This window comes from Bombina bombina, chromosome 2 (genome assembly GCF_027579735.1).
Source record: "Bombina bombina isolate aBomBom1 chromosome 2, aBomBom1.pri, whole genome shotgun sequence".
Taxonomy (NCBI): domain Eukaryota; kingdom Metazoa; phylum Chordata; class Amphibia; order Anura; family Bombinatoridae; genus Bombina; species Bombina bombina.
In genome coordinates this window covers 851849069-851871682 of record NC_069500.1, presented here as the reverse complement: position 1 = coordinate 851871682, position 22614 = coordinate 851849069, and the positions used below count along the sequence as shown (strand labels likewise).

The 22614-nt window shown below is 37.4% G+C and overlaps 1 protein-coding gene across 1 annotated transcript in view; it reads left to right on the top strand.

The window, feature by feature from the left end:
- The window catches only part of LOC128649747 (phospholipid-transporting ATPase ABCA1-like), a 2013556-nt gene that overhangs the window by 285145 nt on the left and 1705797 nt on the right, over positions 1 to 22614 (top strand). The window contains exon 5 of the mRNA XM_053703184.1: positions 6179 to 6345. Within this exon, the coding sequence (XP_053559159.1) occupies positions 6179 to 6345 (167 nt within the window). The remainder of the gene's footprint in view (positions 1 to 6178; positions 6346 to 22614) is intronic.

Sequence of the window (22614 nt, the reverse complement as noted above, 5' to 3'; positions counted from 1 at the left end):
GTCACTAGCTCATGGACTCTTGCCAATTACATGAAAGAAAACAGATGTATTACAAAATGATACAGCAATAGTATAAAGTGGTGTGTGTATATATATATATATATATATATATATATACACACACATTTACATATGTCAGAAACTGCATATAAACTACATTTTGATTTGTATATATAGACATAATACAAATTAAAATTTTTTTCTATATTCTTCATTCTAATGTTGAAATAGAGATGTAAAATCATGCAAATAAAAAAGAAAAGAAATGTGCTAGCAATAATAATTTCAAACAATTAAATTGATAGTAAATTTCAGACTAACAGGCCCATTTATCAAGCTCCGTACAGAGCTTGAAGGGCCTTGTTGCTGGCGAGTCTTCAGACTCGCCAGAAACACAACTTATGAAGCAGCGGTCACAAAGACCGCTGCCCCATAACAATGTCCGCCTGCTCTGAGCAGGCGGACAGGAATCGCCGGAAATCAACCCGATCGAATACGATCGGGTTGATTGACACCTCCTTGCTATCGGCCGCGAGTCAGCAGGGGGCGGCGTTGCACCAGCAGCTCTTGTGAGCTGCTGGTGCAATGTTAAATGCGGAGAGCGTATTGCTCTCCGCATTTAGCGAGGTCTTGCGGACCTGATCCGCAGTGTCGGATCAGGTCCGCAAGCCCTTTGATAAATGGGCCTGCATGAATGTTTCAATGAAAAATATATTAGTCTTTAAGTAAAACCACACAATTATGTTTTTTTAAAAAGCGTATATATATTTTATAATAAAAGATTTATAATCCTAATTGGTATTGACTGTTCCTTCACTCCCCTTAATTTTCTCTTTCTGCTGGGCTGTGATGTATAGAGCAGTCAAATCCACTCTCTACATAAGCTTTTTAAGGGCTTTAAAGGGGCTGGACTTCAAGATTGTCAAATGACACACATGCTGATTTGGATGTTCACTAAAATTGTCATAAAAAAAAAAAGAGTTCATCCAAGTGGGCTGGCATAACAATGCAATAGAAGCATAACTATATGCACTAATTTAACCCTTTAAAAGATGGATTAAAAACAGAAAAGGTGCACATACACTTTTTTAATGGCAAATATTTAATATATGGCATTTGGTTAGTTAAGGTTTACCATCACTTTAAGCAAAGAACCTTCACAAATTATTTATTTTGACTTAAATTCTTAAAGGGACAGTAAAGTCAATATTATTACTTAGGTTGAGCATGAAATTTTAAACAACTTTCCAATTTACTTTGTTAGAGAGTAATCATAGATGAGCTCAGGCATGTGCACCTGTCTTTAGCCATCTGACAATAGTGCTTGCAACATTGTTTATAACCATGTTATACATAGTTGCAAGCACTGCTGACTAAGGCCTAGATTTGGAGTTCGGCGGTAAAAGGGCTGTTAACGCTCCGCAGGCTTTTTTCTGGCCGCACCATAAAATTAACTCTGGTATCGAGAGTTCAAACAAATGCTGCGTTAGGCTCCAAAAAAGGAGCGTAGAGCATTTTTACCGCAAAAGCAACTCTCGATACCAGAGTTGCTTACGGACGCGGCCGGCCTCAAAAACGTGCTCGTGCACGATTACCCCATAGGAAACAATGGGGCTGTTTGAGCTGAAAAAAAACCTAACACCTGCAAAAAAGCAGCGTTCAGCTCCTAACGCAGCCCCATTGTTTGCTATGGGGAAACACTTCCTACGTCTGCACCTAACACTCTAACATGTACCCCGAGTCTAAACACCCCTAGCCTTACACTTATTAACCCCTAATCTGCCGCCCCCGCTATCGCTGACCCCTGCATATTTTTTTAAACCCCTAATCTGCCGCTCCGTAAACCGCCGCCACCTACGTTATCCCTATGTACCCCTAATCTGCTACCCCTAACACCGCCGACCCCTATATTATATTTATTAACCCCTAACCTGCCCCCCACAACGTCGCCGACACCTGCCTACACTTATTAACCCCTAATCTGCCGAGCGGACCTGAGCGCTACTATAATAAAGTTATTAACCCCTAATCCGCCTCACTAACCCTATCATAAATAGTATTAACCCCTAATCTGCCCTCCCTAACATCGCCGACACCTAACTTCAATTATTAACCCCTAATCTTCCGATCGGAGCTCACCGCTATTCTAATAAATGGATTAACCCCTAAAGCTAAGTCTAACCCTAACACTAACACCCCCCTAAGTTAAATATAATTTTAATCTAACGAAATTAATTAACTCTTATTAAATAAATTATTCCTATTTAAAGCTAAATACTTACCTGTAAAATAAATCCTAATATAGCTACAATATAAATTATAATTATATTATAGCTATTTTAGGATTAATATTTATTTTACAGGCAACTTTGTAATTATTTTAACCAGGTACAATAGCTATTAAATAGTTAAGAACTATTTAATAGTTACCTAGTTAAAATAATAACAAATTTACCTGTAAAATAAATCCTAACCTAAGTTATAATTAAACCTAACACTACCCTATCAATAAAATAATTAAATAAACTACCTACAATTACCTACAATTAACCTAACACTACACTATCAATAAATTAATTAAACACAATTCCTACAAATAAATACAATTAAATAAACTAGCTAAAGTACAAAAAATAAAAAAGAACTAAGTTACAGAAAATAAAAAAATATTTACAAACATAAGAAAAATATTACAACAATTTTAAACTAATTACACCTACTCTAAGCCCCCTAATAAAATAACAAAGCCCCCCAAAATAAAAAATTCCCTACCCTATTCTAAATTAAAAAAGTTACAAGCTCTTTTACCTTACCAGCCCTGAACAGGGCCCTTAGCGGGGCATGCCCCAAGAATTTCAGCTCTTTTGCCTGTAAAAAAAAACATACAATACCCCCCCCCCAACATTACAACCCACCACCCACATACCCCTAATCTAACCCAAACCCCCCTTAAATAAACCTAACACTAATCCCCTGAAGATCTTCCTACCTTGTCTTCACCATCCAGGTATCACCGATCCGTCCTGGCTCCAAGATCTTCATCCAACCCAAGCGGGGGTTGGCGATCCATAATCCGGTCCAGAAGAGGCTCCAAAGTCTTCCTCCTATCCGGCAAGAAGAGGACATCCGGACCGGCAAACATCTTCTCCAAGCGGCATCTTCGATCTTCTTCCATCCGGAGCGAAGCGGCAGGATCCTGAAGACCTCCAGCGCGGAACATCCATCCGGACCGACGACTGAACGACGAATGACTGTTCCTTTAAGGGACGTCATCCAAGATGGCGTCCCTCGAATTCCGATTGGCTGATAGGATTCTATCAGCCAATCGGAATTAAGGTAGGAATTTTCTGATTGGCTGATGGAATCAGCCAATCAGAATCAAGTTCAATCCGATTGGCTGATCCAATCAGCCAATCAGATTGAGCTCGCATTCTATTGGCTGTTCCGATCAGCCAATAGAATGCGAGCTCAATCTGATTGGCTGATTGGATCGGCCAATCGGATTGAACTTGATTCTGATTGGCTGATTCCATCAGCCAATCAGAAAATTCCTACCTTAATTCCGATTGGCTGATAGAATCCTATCAGCCAATCGGAATTCGAGGGACGCCATCTTGGATGACGTCCCTTAAAGGAACAGTCATTCGTCGTTCAGTCGTCGGTCCGGATGGATGTTCCGCGCTGGAGGTCTTCAGGATCCTGCCGCTTCGCTCCGGATGGAAGAAGATCGAAGATGCCGCTTGGAGAAGATGTTTGCCGGTCCGGATGTCCTCTTCTTGACGGATAGGAGGAAGACTTTGGAGCCTCTTCTGGACCGGATTATGGATCGCCAACCCCCGCTTGGGTTGGATGAAGATCTTGGAGCCAGGACGGATCGGTGATACCTGGATGGTGAAGACAAGGTAGGAAGATCTTCAGGGGCTTAGTGTTAGGTTTATTTAAGGGGGGTTTGGGTTAGATTAGGGGTATGTGGGTGGTGGGTTGTAATGTTGGGGGGGGGTATTGTATGTTTTTTTTTACAGGCAAAAGAGCTGAAATTCTTGGGGCATGCCCCGCAAAGGGCCCTGTTCAGGGCTGGTAAGGTAAAAGAGCTTGTAACTTTTTTAATTTAGAATAGGGTAGGGAATTTTTTATTTTGGGGGGCTTTGTTATTTTATTAGGGGGCTTAGAGTAGGTGTAATTAGTTTAAAATTGTTGTAATATTTTTCTTATGTTTGTAAATATTTTTTTATTTTCTGTAACTTAGTTCTTTTTTATTTTTTGTACTTTAGCTAGTTTATTTAATTGTATTTATTTGTAGGAATTGTGTTTAATTAATTTATTGATAGTGTAGTGTTAGGTTAATTGTAGGTAATTGTAGGTAGTTTATTTAATTATTTTATTGATAGGGTAGTGTTAGGTTTAATTATAACTTAGGTTAGGATTTATTTTACAGGTAAATTTGTTATTATTTTAACTAGGTAACTATTAAATAGTTCTTAACTATTTAATAGCTATTTTACCTGGTTAAAATAATAACAAAGTTGCCTGTAAAATAAATATTAATCCTAAAATAGCTATAATATAATTATAATTTATATTGTAGCTATATTAGGATTTATTTTACAGGTAAGTATTTAGCTTTAAATAGGAATAATTTATTTAATAAGAGTTAATTTATTTCGTTAGATAAAAATTATATTTAACTTAGGGGGGTGTTAGTGTTAGGGTTAGACTTAGCTTTAGGGGTTAATACATTTATTAGAATAGCGGTGAGCTCCGGTCGGCAGATTAGGGGTTAATAATTGAAGTTAGGTGTCGGCGATGTTAGGGAGGGCAGATTAGGGGTTAATACTATTTATGATAGGGTTAGTGAGGCGGATTAGGGGTTAATAACTTTATTATAGTAGCGCTCAGGTCCGCTCGGCAGATTAGGGGTTAATAAGTTTAGGCAGGTGTCGGCGACGTTGAGGGGGGCAGATTAGGGGTTAATAAATATAATATAGGGGTCGGCGATGTTAGGGCAGCAGATTAGGGGTACATAGGGATAACGTAGGTGGCGGCGATTTGCGGTCGGAAGATTAGGGGTTAATTATTTTAAGTAGCTGGCGGCGACGTTGTGGGGGGCAAGTTAGGGGTTAATAAATGTAATACAGGGGTCGGCGGGGTTAGGGGCAGCAGATTAGGGGTACATAAGTATAACGTAGGTGGCGGTCGGCAGATTAGGGGTTAAAAATTTTAATCGAGTGGCGGCGGTGTGGGGGGACCTCGGTTTAGGGGTACATAGGTAGTTTATGGGTGTTAGTGTACTTTAGGGTACAGTAGTTAAGAGCTTTATAAACCGGCGTTAGCCAGAAAGCTCTTAACTCCTGCTATTTTCAGGCGGCTGGAGTTTTGTCGTTAGAGCTCTAACGCTCACTTCAGAAACGACTCTAAATACCAGCGTTAGAAAGATCCCATTGAAAATATAGGCTACGCAAATGGCGTAGGGGGATCTGCGGTATGGAAAAGTCGCGGCTGAAAAGTGAGCATTAGACCCTTTAATCACTGACTCCAAATACCAGCGGGCGGCCAAAACCAGCGTTAGGAGCCTCTAACGCTGGTTTTGACGGCTACCGCCGAACTCCAAATCTAGGCCATAGACTGCTAAAGACACGTGCACACTCCTGAGCTCCTACCAACCTACCTAGAATAACTCTTCCAAAAAGGATACCAAGAAAAAAAAGCACATCTGATAACAGAAGTAAATTGAATATTTGTTTAAAGTGAAGTGCTCTATCAGAATCATGAATGTTTGATTTTGACTTTACTACCCCTTTAAAATGATACTGCTAGCTAGTGAGGGAGCTTGTAATGTTACATTATTTCTAGGTAAAGTTGTTTAATTTTAATGAGTCTTTAATTTTTTACCTAACTGAAACATAAATACAGTCTAAATTTATCTAAAAGCATTCCATTAAGCATATTGTTTAGCAAATGCAAATAATTAAATAGGTTAAAGCTGCTTAACACATACATAATATACACCCTACATAGCACTTTATTTTGTTGCATCAGTGATTCTCACAAGACTATAACGTTTTTATTGTTAGTGTTTATTAATATTTAAGAATGTTTGACTGATTTATCTATTCATATAACCATTCAAAATCAAGCAATAAATGAGTCCAAATTAACATGATTCTTACATATTTTTAAGGATTACTACCGTGTTTCAAGATCTGAAGAACGTGTTATTGAAACCAGCCAACATGATTTTATATCAAAATGTATTCAATAATGTGAAGGACATTTTTGGAAATATGGCTCGTCAAGCACAATATACAAATACACCACCTTATTTTACTATAGATGGAAATCAGACAGGTAAATTGACTATTTTGTTTATTTTTATTTGACTATAAATCAGAGTATCTTGGTCAGATGCGTCCTAATGAAATAAGAAAAGTGTTTGATTCTTGTCAATCGTTTAAATATAATTTTATCTGTAAAAAAAAATGAACCTGATCAGAAAAAAAAGTTCACATAAATAGGTATAAAAGATTATAGCACTTGTGTGCAGTGCTGAATTCCCGCAGCAGAATTCAGCCCGCCAGAGGCAAGCTGAGGCGGACAGGGGCGCGTATGTGCGCCCCTGTCCGCTTCAGCTTGATAAAGTTATCCCAAATTGTAAGTTGCTGATAAACCTTAACTATCATAGAAGAAAAAGCTTTGACATAGAGAAGTAAAACTTCAAATACAAAGTGAGCGAGTTGTTTTCCTTTGCACATCAAGGATAAAGCACAAATTACAATAATTATACCATAAGCATCCTCTTCTACTCCTTTCCTACGAGCGCCCCATAATCCCAGTGCCCCCTACTACCCTACTAATTGGCAAAGAGTTTTACAATGGAATTTATAATCACATTTATTGTTACATTGATAAGAAAAAAAGTGAAAATATGTAATATAAATTGCATTCTTGAGTGATGATATATTATGTAACCAAAATTTTGTTTATTTTGGTATCGTCACAAAACCAAATAACCAGTTCTTGCTGGCCATAACAGTGTTTAGGCAAAGCACTAGTGGGTCAGTATCCCGAGACAGAGACCATGTGATACATAAGAGATCAGGTTATTGGCTGTTCAAGGTAACAAAGACTTGCAACAAACTGGTATAGTTAAAGTATGGAATAAATGTCAATGCAGACAAGCTGTTTTGTAAATAAAGTCCAAGGGCAGAACATGTAATCATCCCAAAAATGAAGCACTAAAAGAAATCCAGTTAAAGGGATACTAACCCCACATTTTTTTCTTTCATGATTCAGATAGAGCATGCAATTTTAAGCAACTTTCTAATTTACTCCTATTATCAATTTTTCTTTGTTCTCATGTTATCTTGATTTGAAAAAGCAGTAATAAAAGGTTAGGAGCCAGCCCATTTTTAGTTCAGCACCTTGGTAGAGCTTGCTGATTGGTTTGCTACATTTAGCCACAAATCAGCAAGTGCTACCCAGGTGCTGAACAAAAAATGGTCCGGCTCTAAAGCTTACAGTACTGCTTTTTCAAATCAAGATAGCATGAGAACAAAGAAAGATTGATAATAGGAGTAAATTAGAAAGGTACTTAAAATCTCATTCTCTATCTGAATCATGAAATAAAAAAATGAGGTTTAGTATCCCTTTAACTGAAGATAAAAATTGTCAATACTGGCTTCATTTACACAGGACAAGAAATAAGCAGATTGGATGGAATATGTTGCTTATGTTATGCAAATATAAATTGTGCTATTTACAGCAGGAAGCCACATAAACTATAACCTCTTGTGTGTGCCAAAATTAACAAAAAATATAAATAAATAAACTAAATCAGACAACGTTGGCTAGTTTTAAGAGCACTTGCATATACTTCTCATTGGCAGATCTGGTGATATACTGATGGGAGAAGTGATTTATAAGATGCTGTGTGTTGATAGGAGGGGACAAATTCTGGGACTTAATCCAGAGGAAATATTATAAAAGGAAAACTGGAAGGAGACAGATTTCCTTACACTGGCTAAATATCACATTTCTCCTTATAAACATACCTTTTTTTTAATTTACAATATGTGTTTTAGATGGTTAGAAGACACTGTTGGTATTTCTATGACTTCATTTTATTTTTCAAATGTGTTTAAAATGTGATAGTTGAAGACACAATGGCAATATCTCAAATATGATCATAACAAAGTAAAAGTATACAATCTTACAAAATATTTGTTTAAAGGGGCATTATACACTAAATACATGCTAGATAGAATTGTGTATTATAATGAGAACCATATGCATAAACTTTTTAAATTTATATTAGATGTTTTAATATTGAAAAAATAGTGTAAAGCTTTAGTGTCTGTAATAGCATGGGCACCACCATGCTGTAACCTAGGTTTTTCTTCTCTGCTGAGGTCAATTAGGGACAGCTATAAATGGGTAGAATATAAGTCTGGGGTTTGTATTTACACTTTTAACAAGAATAGATTAGCATAATTTTTCAGAATTAAATTGCAGGAGAATATAGAGAATAATATTAATACCAAAAGAATACTCAAGTTTTCTTTTTATACATACAATTAAACATATTGTGCTAGATTAAAAGTAGAGCACTAAACTATTGTGTGATAATGGGACAAGATAATTAACCAGCTATTACAACAGGCTGGTTAATTTTCTCAGGTTAATTTTCTAAAAATGCCCTAAATGCCCTCAAAATAGAGGGCATTATAGTTTTTTTTTATATGAAAAAAATGTACCATACATGCGTTTTTTTTAAGAAGAGATTTAACCTCTGTGAAATTAATATTACATCAAATGTGAAATGAAACAAGAACAACTTAGCATAAAATGCATGAAATTAATTAAAGTATGTATACAACAGAAGAAAGGTTAAAGGGACAGTCTACACCAGAATTTTTATTGTTGTAAAAGATAGATAATCCCTTTATTACCCATTCCCCAGTTTTGCATAACCAACACAGTTATAATAATATACTTTTAACCTCTGTGATTATCTTGTATCTAAGCCTCTGCAAACTGCCCCTTTTTCAGTTCTTTTGACAGACTTGCAGTCTAGCCAATCAGTGCCTGCTCCCAGATTACTTCACGTGCACGAGCACAGTGTTATCTATATCAAATATGTGAACTAACACCCTCTAGTGGTGAAAAACTGTTAAAATGCAATCTGAAAGAGGTGGGCTTTAAGGTCTAAGAAATTAGCATATGAACCTCCTAGGTTAAGCTTTCAACTAAGAATACCAAGAGAACAAATCAAAATTGGTGATAAAAGTAAATTGGAAAATTGTTTAAAATTACATGCTCTATCTGAATCATGACAGTTTATTTTGGCCTTGACTGTCCCTTTAAGTATTGACAGAGTAGGATTAATGCCCCAAGTGGTGAACCGTAATATTGCAGGATCAAGTAATACAGAGCTTGCTAGAGACAGGTGATTACCAATTGTTATAGCAGCTGCACAGCATAAAGGTTGCAAAAGTTGTATGACATTATAGCAATTGTAGGATATAATTGCAAACAGACAGCAAGTAATGCCTTTGGTAGAACTAAATACTGTAAATACCAGTACTTTAAGTAGGGGCGCACATTGAGCGCATACAGGAGATGAACAGCTGATAAGATGCAAGGACAGGCAAATGAGAGAGACACAATCCAGGTAAAACAAGTAACGAAATTACCTTGAGAGTAGCACAAACATTTTAGAAAACAAGTAGTACTTGCACAGATATATGTCCAGCATGCGAGTGGCATCCAAAGCTTGAGTAGAGGATTCAAAGTCATATACGGAAGGTGGGTCAGAGAGCTAGTCAATAACCAAGCAATGAGGAATGGTGCAGCTGCTATTTATTGATTGGAGAGTTGGTGCGCAAAAGGTAGCATGAATCCAGGTTAAAGGGGCAGAGGAATAATGGATGTTAAAGGGGGAGAGGAAAATATGATACTAATGTATAAATTTGGTGACTTGAAACATTTTGTAGATTATGGATGGAGCCACTGAGGGCTTCTGAAAATTCATTTAATATGTATAATCACTCATATTACTACTAGTTACCTATTATTATCAGTTATTATTATTATCAGTTATTATTATTATTATGTTATTTGTAGAGCGCTAACAGATTCTGCAGCGCTAACCTATTCAAAATGTTGTACTTTATTATACTTTCATGTCTTCAATCACTTTTGGTGTTCCTGGGCCAATACTGAAGTCAGTGTGGGGCGCATGTTAATAGGTGTGCATTATTAATATGTTTAATAAGATGTTTTATGACAAATATCGGAAATACTGTTATAGATTGCTACTGCTTGCCACAAAACAATTTTGAAACATAACACTAACAATACTATGCTTGATCTATAGATTTGTAACATTCTGGTAGTAATGTATTTTGTAGCATGTGGCTATAAACATATCTTCTTCATAATTTAAATATATAATAAAAACAAATCTCTAGATTCATTAGTGACAAATGGACAATATTTATGACTTGGATAAGCTATTTATAAGTTCTCCAAGTCATATACATATAATTTTTATAAGCATCTCAAACCTATTTCTACATTTTTTTAAATACATTTAACAAATAAATGAATAAATTAAGAAGCAAAGCATATAAGCCTAAGAGTCCAGCTGTTTGTAGATCACCTTCTTAAGAGTTGACTACAACAGTGCAACTTTTGGCAGGGCCCTCTACACATTTGATCCCTATAATTGTTTTGTTGTACTCACCCTTTGTTTATAGCGCTGCGGAATCTGTTGGCGCTCTACAAATAACCGATAATAATAAACAAAACCAGAACATAATTAAAAAATAAAACTTTAGAGTCCCTAAAGCTTTGTGTATGTAACAAGGTTCTTTTTTTAATTAAATTACATAATAATTAGTTATTTCATGTTTCATCCTTGTCAGGTAGTTTTTACAGCTGTACCTACAAGACTCGTAATAGCAGCGGTAGTGAAAAAGCAGCGTTATGAGGCTTAACGCTGCTTTTTTACTCATAACGCAAAACTCGCACACTTTTTTTGCCTTACTGCAAATTAACTTACGCAATTCGCGTATAATCTTTTTTCAATGAGACTTCCATAGCGCCAGTATTACAAGCTATTTTTTTAGGCAAAAAAGTGAGCGGTACAGCCTATCTCGTAAGATTCGTAACGCATTCTAAAGTCAGTAGTTATGAGTTTTACACTACAAAGCCGTAGCATAAAACTCATAACTAAAGTGCTAAAAAGTACACTAACACCCATAAACTACCTATTAACCCATAAACTGAGGCCCTCCCGCATTGCAAATACTAAAATAAAATTATTAACCCCTAATCTGCCGCTCCGGACATCGCCGCCACTAGAATAAACATATTAACCCCTAAACCGCTGCACTCCCGCCTCACAAACACTAGTTAAATATTATTAACCCCTAATCTGCTGTCCCTAACATCGCCGCCACCTACCTACATTTATTAACCCCTAATCTGCCGCCCCCACTATATTATATTTATTAACCCCTAAACCTAAGTCTAACCCTAACACCCCCTAACTTAAATATAATTAAAATAATTAATAACTAAATAATTCCTATTTAAAACTAAATACTTACCTGTAAAATAAACCCTAAGCTAGCTACAATATAACTAATAGTTACATTGTATCTAGATTAGGGTTTATTTTTATTTTACAGGCAAGTTTGTATTTATTTTAACTAGGTAGAATAGTTACTAAATAGTTATTAACTATTTACTTACTACCTAGCTAAAATAAATACAAATGTGCCTGTAAAATAAAACCTAACCTAAGTTACACTAACACTTAACACTACACTACAATTAAATAAATTGACTAAATTTAATACAATTAAATTAAATACAATAACCTAAATTACAAAAAACAAACAAACACTAAATTACACAAAATAAAAAACAAATTACAAGATATTTAAACTAATTACACCTAATCTAATAGCCCTATCAAATTAAAAAAGCCACTCAAAATAAAAAAACCCTATCCTAAACTGGACTGCCAATAACCCTTAAAAGGGTCTTAAAAGGAGCATCCTCTTCCAACGACGACTACTCGACGAATGAAGGTTCCTTTAAGTGGCATCATCCAAGATGGCGTCCCTCAGATTCTGATTTACTGATAGAATTCTATCAGCCAATCGGAATTAAGGTTGAAAAAATCCTTTTGGCTGATGCAATCAGCCAATAGGCTTGAGCTCGCATTCTATTGCATCAGATAATAGGATTTTTTCAACCTTAATTCCGATTGGCTGATAGAATTCTTTCAGCCAATCGGAATCTAAGGGATGCCATCTTGGATGACGTCACTTAAAGGAACCTTCATTCATCGGGTAGTCGTCGTTGGAAGAGGATGCTCCTTGCCGGATGTCTTGAAGATTGACCCGCTCCGCACCGGATGGATGAAGATAGAAGATGCCGACTGGATGAAGACTTCTGCCCGTCTGGAGGACCACTTCTCCCGGCTTGGATGAAGACTTCTCCCAGCTTCGTTGAGGACTTCTTGCCGCTTTGATGAGGACTTCTCCCGGCTTCGTGGAGGATGGATGTTGGATCTTCAAAACTGTAAGTGGATCTTCAGGGGTTAGTGTTAGTTTTTTTTTTAAGGGTTTATTGGGTGGGTTTTATTTTTAGGTTAGGGTTTGGGCCACAATAGAGCTAAATGCCCTTTTAAGGGCAATGCCCATCCAAATACCCTTTTCAGGGCAATGGGGAGCTTAGTTTTTTTTAGTTAGGGTTTGTTTGGGGGGGTTGTTGTGTGGGTGATGGGTTTTACTGTTGGGGGGGTTGTTTGTATTTTTTGGGGGGGCAATTCCCCCGCAAAAAAGGCCCTTTTAAGGGCTATTGGCAGTTTAGTTTAGGCTAGGGTTTTTTTTATTTTGGGGGGGCTTTTTTTTATTTGATAGGGTTATTAGATTAGGTGTAATTAGTTTAAATATCTTGTAATTAGTTTTTTATTTTGTTTAATTTATTGTTTGTTTTTTTTGTAATTTAGGTAATTGTATTTAATTTATTTAATTGTATTTAATTTAGGTAATTTATTTAATTGTAGTGTAGTGTTAGGTGTTAGTGTAACTTAGGTTAGGTTTTATTTTACAGGTAAATTTGTATTTATTTTAGCTAGGTAGTTAGTAAATAGTTAATAACTATTTAGTAACTATTCTACCTAGTTAAAATAAATAGAAACTTGCCTGTAAAATAAAAATAAACCCTAAGCTAGATACAATGTAACTATTAGTTATATTGTAGCTAGCTTATGGTTTATTTTACAGGTAAGTATTTAGTAGTAAATAGAAATTATTTAGTTATTAATTGTAGGTTTTAATTAGATTTATTTTAATTATATTTAAGTCAAGGGGTGTTAGGGTTAGACTTAGGTTTACGAGTTAATAAATTTAGTATAGTGGCGGCAAGTTGGGGGCGGCAGATTAGGGGCTAATAATTGTAGGTAGGTGGCGGCGATGCTAGGGGCGGCAGATTAGGGGTTAATAATATTTAACTAATGTTTGCAATGCGGGAGTGCGGCAGTTTAGTGGTTAATGTGATTATTATAGTGGCGGCGACGTTGGGAACGGTTAATAAATATAATGTAGGTGTCGGCAAATTTGGGGGCAGCAAATTAGGGGTTAATAAGTATAATGTAGGTGGCAGCGATCTCCGGAGTGGCAGATTAGGGGTTAATAAGTATAATGTAGGTATCGTCGATGTCGGGGGCGGCAGATTAGGGGTATTTAGACTCTGGGTTCATGCTAGGGTGTAAGATGTAAACATAAATTTAGTTTCCCTATAGGAATCAATGGGGCTGCATTACGGAGCTTTACGCTGCTTTATTGCAGGTGTTAGGCTTTTTTTCTGCCGGCTCTCCCCATTGATGTCTATGGGGAAATTGTGCACGAGCATGTACAACCTGCTCACCACTGACTTAAGCAGCGCTGGTATTGGAGTGCGGTATGGAGCACAATTTTGCTCTACGCTCATTTCTTGTCTTTTAACGCCGGGTTTAGAAAAACCTGTAATACCAGCACTGTAGGTAAGTGAGCGGTGACAATAAACTGCAAGTTAGCACCGCACCCCTCATAACGCAAAACTCGTAATCTAGCTGGAAATGTTTACATTTCAGAGACAGCTTTAATAGAAACAAATTTAATAGACACACATCAACTATATTGCTGAGGGGAAACTTTATGTCCCTTTAAGATAAGTCCTTTTAATTTATGTATATTCATAGTTTATATCATTGGTAAAATCCTCCATTACAAAATATACAATGGGGCAGAATTATCAAGTTCCGAATTGTATCAAAAGAAGAGCAAAGGAGGCGCCGCAATGGTGCAGATCAAAAAGGACAACAAAATCTCCAAATAATATTTACAGGGTACTCACAATGTGGTAAGCACTAGATTGTGCGAGTCACGCCTCCTGAACACTCATGAGCCATTCAGATAGCTCAACACAGGCATAGACGCCTCCTTCCCCAGCTCAGTAAACAACTGAGTAACCAAAGCTGTATCAAAAGAGAAAGACAGGGGGTGCCGCAATAGTGCAGATATAAACGGACAACAAAGTCTCCAAATAATATGTACAGGGTACTTACAATCAGTGTTCCCTCTAAGGCCAGATTTTGTGAGTGGCCCAGCAGTGAAACAGTTAATTAGTGAACCACACCCTGCAGTTAGCAAACACTACACAATGCAGACAACAAGGTATAATTACCTTATTAACTGTTTCACTGCTGGGCCGCTCACAAAATCTGGCCCTAGAGGAAACACTGCTCACAATATAGAAAGCACTCAGTCGTGCAAGTCACACCTCCTGAACACTTACGAGCCGTTCAGATGGCTCAACACAGGCATATACAGCTACGTTCCTCCTCCGAGTGTGGGGATCAAACAGACAGATAAGTGCAAATGGAAGTATCCTCGGCATTAAATAAGAACCGTTTATAGCTCAAGCTGGAACAATTGAAAAGCTTCCAGGTGTAGTTGAAATTTCAGACCAAAGTTCAAACAAGTGAAGTGCGCTGACAACGTCTATATGTATTAAAATACTTTAATAAAAACAAGTAAAAAGTACCACAACGCGTTTTATCAGTCTATAATGGACTGTTTCATTAGGTTAATAACACATAAGCAGTCAGCACAACTTTTAAAAGACCCTAATTGTGAGATACTCAACACTTGTCAACACATTCAAAAAGCCAAAATGTAATTAAATTTGTAATTTATCAAGCACCGAATTGCCCCTTTAGGCTCACTGGAAACAGCATTTATGAAGCAGCGGTCTAAAGACCGTAATGTAAAATGTAATTCTGCATTGTTTTGTAGTCCAGGGACATGCCCTTGGGAGCCACTTGTATACATTTATTTTTGTTCCTTTGTTGTGACTCTTTAGGGAAAGATATCAGTGAGCTCCTGCACTGATTGAAAAAATCCCTGTGTTAAACATCACAGGGTTAGTGTCGGTAGCAGACCTATTCAATAAAGGGCCCTGGTGCAAAACATTTTTGGGCTCCCCAAAATTAACTCAAACGTAAACAATAGTAATAGTATACATGCTGCTCTGTATAATGATTTTGAGTTTAGATATGTGAACACCTATGTATACACTGGAAGCTATGGGCCCCTCTAGCAGCTGGGCCCTGGTACAACCTACTGCACTGATGGTAGTTCCGTCCCTGGTTAGTGTTTAGAATCCTGCAAGTTAATTCCAGTCTCTCTCTCAAAAAAAAAAATAGCAACAGTTTTTGAAGAGTTGGAACAGCAGCACAAATGGGCAGGAGGCTAAAAAGGCAGTCAGGGCATTCAAGGCACCACTAGAGAAAAGGCACATGGTGGTATTACTGCTTTACAGGCACTACCTGGTGAATCCTGCTTTGACATTTGTCTTACATATGAACCACAGTTTTGAGAGCTGAAGATGCCCCAGAAGTAATGCAATAAAGACTGGAACTTTTTGGCCACACCTGTGCCTACTGCATCATTGGGTCTTGGGAGGTCACACTGACTAAAAATAGTCGATTCAGGTGAGCGGTGTATAATGTATTTGTGTTGTGTTTCAGTTGTAGGAAGATATTACAGACACAACTTTTGGGAAATACAAATTAGCAATTTTGGACTCACCTGGGCACACAGTGAACACAACAGATAATAGTGAGCTGTATGTGTTAAATCTCCTCATACCAGGATTATATTCCTAGGTGTCTTTATAGACTCATTTTCTATGAAACTATTTTTGGCAGACCAAGGAGACGGGAAGATACTTTTAGCTTGTTCTAATCTTCCTTTACCAACCATAGTTCTTTTCATGTAGGTGTTCGGTCTGGTGATTGCAGCATCAGATGGTATTCCATTTGCTTTATTTCTGGATTTCTGAGCACAACTATTCCTGTTTTTGTTTGGCGGATAATTCATCAGCACATTTTTTGTTTGTTTAAATTACACTATGTTCTTATCAAACACAAGTCTTTTCAGGTTGGGTTGCAGTCTGGAGGTTTCAGAGAGCGCAGCGTGTTTGTCTCCTCGGGCAGCAAGGGTACCTATATATGTATACGCTTGTCCCAGGACTTGCTAGTGTGCATTTGGCATGTGCAGGCACTCATGTTATTTTCCTATTTAGTTTAAGTAAGATCTATGAAATCTCATGTGATTTTAGTGAAATCTCATGAGATCACTGCAATAGCAAAGCATTACCTCAGCATTACTGATGCTGATTGGCTTTTCTTTTCTTTTTTTTTTGTCAACTCAGAGCTGGACAGCAGCTTAAGTATAACTGTTCACACATCTTCTTGATGTTCACAGATTTGTTCAACTTTAGTCAGGATCAAACCAGTGGTAAAACCATTTTTTTATGTTTTGAATCTAAGAATCTTGCAGGTTGCTCTTATTTCTTTTATTAAGGTGGTAAGAGTCCACAATTCATTACTCCTGGAAATAAACTTCTCTGCCACTAGGAGGAGGCAAAGATTCCCAAACCCAAATAGCTCAATATAATCTCTCCCACCTCTATGGTAGTTAGTCTAGAAGGTGAAGAAGATGTGCAATGGTTTTACTTTGTATTTGTTGCCCCTCAGAAAAGCAAACATTGTTATTTTTTTGGCGCCTGTGTGCGGGCGTGTGTGCTCGGGTGAGCTCGTTATGGTGCATTTTTTTTCCTTATTTATGGGCTTTTGCTTGGTTGGCATCCTCCTACAGTTGGTACACCTTTTTTTATGAAGCTTTCTTAGCGGTGGTAATGTTTTACCTCTTTTACAGCTCTCTCTTTTGGGGATATTTATCATAATTTTATTATTGAAACTTCTGATTCTGTTCTATTTTGGAAGCTTAAATATCTGTACACTTTTATTACCAATCGGGTAGATTACGAGTTTTGGGCTAAACAGGGTGTGAAACTAATGGTAAAAAAGTTGCGTTATTTCACTCTGCATAGCACTGCCATTACGTGTTACTGAAAAGCCTCCTTGTGCGTGCGATATGGTGGCCTCCATCCCGCACAAAATCCAAGGGCTGCTTTGATGTGCTTGTGCACGCTTTCCCCCATAGACATCAATGGGGAGAGAGTGTTAGAAAAAAAACTAACACCTGAAGTGCGGAAAAATCTCAGTAATGCAACCCCATTGATATCTATGGGGAAAAAAAGGTTAAGTTTAAACCTAACACCCTAACATAAACCCCAAGGGGCATATTTATCAAGCTCCGAATGGAGCTTGATGCCCCGTGTTTCTGGTGAGCCTGCAGGCTCGCCAGAAACAGCAGTTATGAAGCAGCGGTCACAAAGACCACTGCTCCATAACCTGTCCATCTGCTCTGAGCAGGCGGACAGACATCGCTGGAAATCAGCCCAATTGGGTTGATTGACAGCCCCCTGCTGGCGGCCTATTGGCTGCGAGTCTGCAGGGGGAGACATTGCACCAGCAGCTCTTGTGAGCTGCTGGTGCAATGCTGAATAAGGCAAGCGTATTGCTCGCCGTATTCAGCGAGGTCTGGTGGACCTGATCCGCACTGTCGGATCAGGTCCGCCAGACCTTGATAAATATGCCCCCAAGTCTAAACACCCCTAATCTGCCACCCCCAACATCGCCAACACTAATAAGTTATTAACCCCTATTCTGCCGCTACCGACATCGCTGACACCTAAATAAAGTTATTAACCCCTAATCCGCCGCTCCCGACATCACTGACACTAATAAAAGCTATTTACCCCTAATCAGCCGCTCCCCGACATCAACACCACTAAATAAAATGATTAACCCCTAATCCACCACTCCCCGACACTATAATAAAGTTATTAACCCCTAATCCGCTGCTCCCTGACATCACCGCCACTATAATAAAGTTAACCCCTAAACCTCCAGCCTAAAGACCGCTGCTCCATAACCTGTCCGCCTGCTCTGAGGCGGCGGACAGAATTCAACCCGATGGAATACGATCGGGTGGATTGACACCCCTGCTAGTGGCCGATTGGCCACAAATCTGCAGGGGGCGGCATTGCACCAGCAGTTCACCAGAACTGCGGTTGCAATGATAAATACTGACAGCGTACACCAACAGCGTATTTATCGATGTACAGCGGACATGATACGCTACATTGTCCGCACTATCATAAATAGACCCCAATAATTTAACCTAACATAACTATTCTAATAAAATTAAAAAAATTACCAATTAAAAAATCTAAATTACAAATTTAAAAAAACCTTATACTACGAAAAAAATTAAAAAATCTAAAATTACGAAAAATCAAAAACGCTAAGCTTACAAAAAATAATAAGTATCATAAATAAAAACAATTACACCTAATCTAATAGCTTTATAAAAATAAAAAAGCCCCCCAAAATAAACACCCGGCCCTAGCCTACAATAAAATACCAATAGCCCTTAAAAGGGCCTTTTGTAGGGCATTGCCCTAAGTTAAACAGCTCTTTTACCTGTAAAAAAAAATACAAAGTCCCCCAACAGTAAGCTACCCATTGCCTCTAAAGGGGCATTTGTATGGGCATTGCCCTTAAAAGGGCATTCAGCTCTTTTTCATTGCCCTTAAAAGGGGTTAATAAGTTTTAAATAGTGTTTGCGATGCGGGAGGGTGGTGGTTTAGGGGTTAATAGGTAGTTTTGATGGGTGTTAGTGTACTTTGTAACACTTTAGTTATGAGTTTTGTGAAACATTTTTGTTTTGCAAAATCCATAACTACTGGTCTCAGATGGCCATGGATCGTGTCGGTATAGGCTGTAACGCAATAATTTTGGCAGGACCGCACAACCTGTAATACCAGCGCTATGAAAATTCCATGCAAAAAATTAATTTTTTTGAGTGCGCTATGGACGTTGCGTTACAGGCTAAAATGCTTGCGGTATAGCAATACCGACACACTCATAATATGCGTTACTGGCCATTACGCTGTCTGCACCAAAATTGTTATTGTTTAAAAAAGATAGATAATGCCTTTACTACCCATTCCCCAGCTTTAAACAACCAACATTGTTATATTAATATACTTTATAATATGTAAACCGCTAAAATTTCTGCCTGTTTCTAAGCCACTATAGACAGCCTCTTATCACATGCTTTTATTTGAGCTTTTTACAAGAGACTGCTAATTCATGTGTACCATATAGATAACATTGTGCTCTCTCCGATGGAGTTGTGCAAGACACAGCACTGATTGGCTGAAATGCCAGTCAATAGATAATAAATAGCCATGTGATAAGGTGTCTGTCAGAAGAGGCTTAAATACAAAGTAATCACAGAGGTAAAAAGTATATTAATATAACGATGTTCGCTGTGTAAAATGGAGAATGGGTAATAAAGGGATTATCTATCTTTTTAAACCATAATAATTTTGGAATTGACTTTCCCTTTAAGTATTGTATATAATATATATGTAACTGATTCCCCATGTCATCGGCCTGGAGTCTTTTTTTGTTTTCTCTAAGATTGCACTCGAAACACAACCCTCCAGCACTCACCCAGATAATAAAATACTTAAGAAGGTTCCACACTATGATCTTTTTTCCTTGTATACTGATAATTATTTAAAAAGGACTTCTTTATTGTTGGGCATTTATACTGTTCTGATATTCATCTGTGTCAAATAATTCTTAAAAGGTCACAAAACCCATTTTTTTGTTTCATAATTCAGATAGAGCATACCTTTTTTTCTTTTTTTTTTTAATTCTTTTTTTATTGAGGTAAAAGGAAAATGTAACATACAATAGTCCATCTGCACAGGTTAAATACATAATACAATGTCACAATAAAAGTTTACAACGGTAAATATTGATTGTCCTATTCAAAAGCTAATGTTCACTTATAATAGAGAGATAATTATAACTATGAAAAAATAACCTGTGCAAAGATGTGAAAGACCTCTTTCTGTGAACCAAACACTACCAGGTATAGCAAGTCATATTATGAAATAGGTATATAGAGTTGGAAAACCTATTGTTGAGGTATATAGAGTGTTAATCATTCAGAGGTTAAGAAAGGTTAGTTGCCTCTTATAAATGAGAAGCTAAGGGTTAAGTTTATAATTAATGTACCTATATGTGAAAATGCATAGTGATATTGCTTGGGAGAGGATGGGAAAATCAGTGGACAAGAGCCACTTTTAATTTGGGGGGGGGAGAGGGGGGCAGGCCAGTATAGTAGGAATATATTATGAAAGCGAGGGTAACTCAAAATGTTATAGCTACATTACCAGAGGGAGAAGGACAGAATCAGCAAGTCAATATAATCAGCATTATAGTTGAGTTCCGTTATAGGTGATGAACATGACGGGTTTAAGGGAGAGCAATAGTTATTTGGTATCAGTAATATGTATCAGTAATATGTATTAAGTAATGCTCTCCTTAATATGTAGTAACTGGGTTGTTGCAATATAGTAAAGATCTAGTAGTAAGTGTAATAAGAGAGATTATTATTCTCTAGGGTCCCGGCCGCAAACCCATAAATATAACACTAAGAGCTCCAAGCAACCTAGACCCAGTTTACCAGTTTCCTTAACGGATCTTTGAACCTCCCTATGTGAGATGTCCTAAATATAGATATGCAGACATCAGACTATCCTTGCCAGTCAGCAATGTGGGTATTTGAGAGGGTATACCGCCATGATAGCAGACCAAGTATTGTGACCAACTGGTCTGAGTACACCTATTCGGCCCTCGAATGTATACATATATACATATACACATAGGGGGCGGCTTAGGACCTGCATGCCTAGATATAGAGGCCTACCGATGAAGTTGCATAAGGCATATCTACTGTCCACTTTGGGCAGATCCTGTGCTCTAGTACTCAATGTGGTTAGTACAACATTAATAAATGCTACCGTCTGGTATCTGAGAGCAGGAAAAGTTATACTATGGACCTACTCACATACTGACAACCGCACAAAATATATTAGGCTTCTGGGTTGAAAGCTAATCAGGGTTGAATAGATGACATTACAAATGGACTAGCTAAATAAACATAACCTATGGTATAGGGGCTATGTAACACTGCTTGTAACTATGCAAAAATGTCAAACTATATGGTCATCATTTGAGTAGGTACAGCAATTATGATGTAGGAGTATAGCCCTTTTAAGTTAGGCTGGAAGTAAAGTAATATATAATAGCATAACTCAGAAACAGTAAAAGGTGGTCCAATCTACTATATATATGATTTTGGCATGTATGATCAGCATTAGCAAGTAAAATAACAAAATCAAGCAACATATGACACCAATACAGTCTATAAACAGTGATGAACCTGTGGGCTAATATGTATGCTAACTACAATACGTGCCAGAAAGGAGACGCATCGGGATAGATCAAGTCTTTAACCTATTCCCGTAACATGCAATTAACTGCAAACCTCTAGCTAGCTAGGAGTGAAATAAGAGAAAGCTAAATGTATGAAGGCACACAGACCTAAGATATAGGAGACCCCACATCCAATATATAAATGTATATGAACTCAAACATAAGGTGATCTAGACTATGTCATAGAACGTTCCACCTCCAAACATAGTGGAGTATCAAAAGTAGGTTTATCTTTAATATGAAGACATCAGATATAGGCCTCGCTTCCACTGAGTCGTTAAAAATGGAGCCGTAAGATACCGAAGCGGCCGACAGCTAAAAGTAATTTACGGCTCCATTTTAGTACCAGGTTTCCATTGAAATATTTTGCGGATAGCGTGCAGTCGCTCTTTTCGTGTAGCTGTAAGTTAACGTTGTGTTAACGCTTCCATCTGATGTTGGATTTCTTGAAAATCAATTAGTTGCTAAGGTAACCCGACCTTACGCTATAGAATTTACGTTTAACGTCCGTGCTCCTTACCGGTGATCACCTCTCAAGAAAAATAAAGATACACTTATCCATATTTTTAATAATCAAATTCTATTTTTTAATATAATTATATTTACCACTTCATAAATATAAGTAATATGTATTGCTGCCCTAGGCATAGGTCTAGTTTGCATTCTGTAGATATGTTCTTGTATATATTATTATATTTAAATATATACTGATATTTCTATTAGAATATAAGTTCAACTATTTCTATACATGAGACAACAATAAATATTACTTATAACAATTTATTTCTACA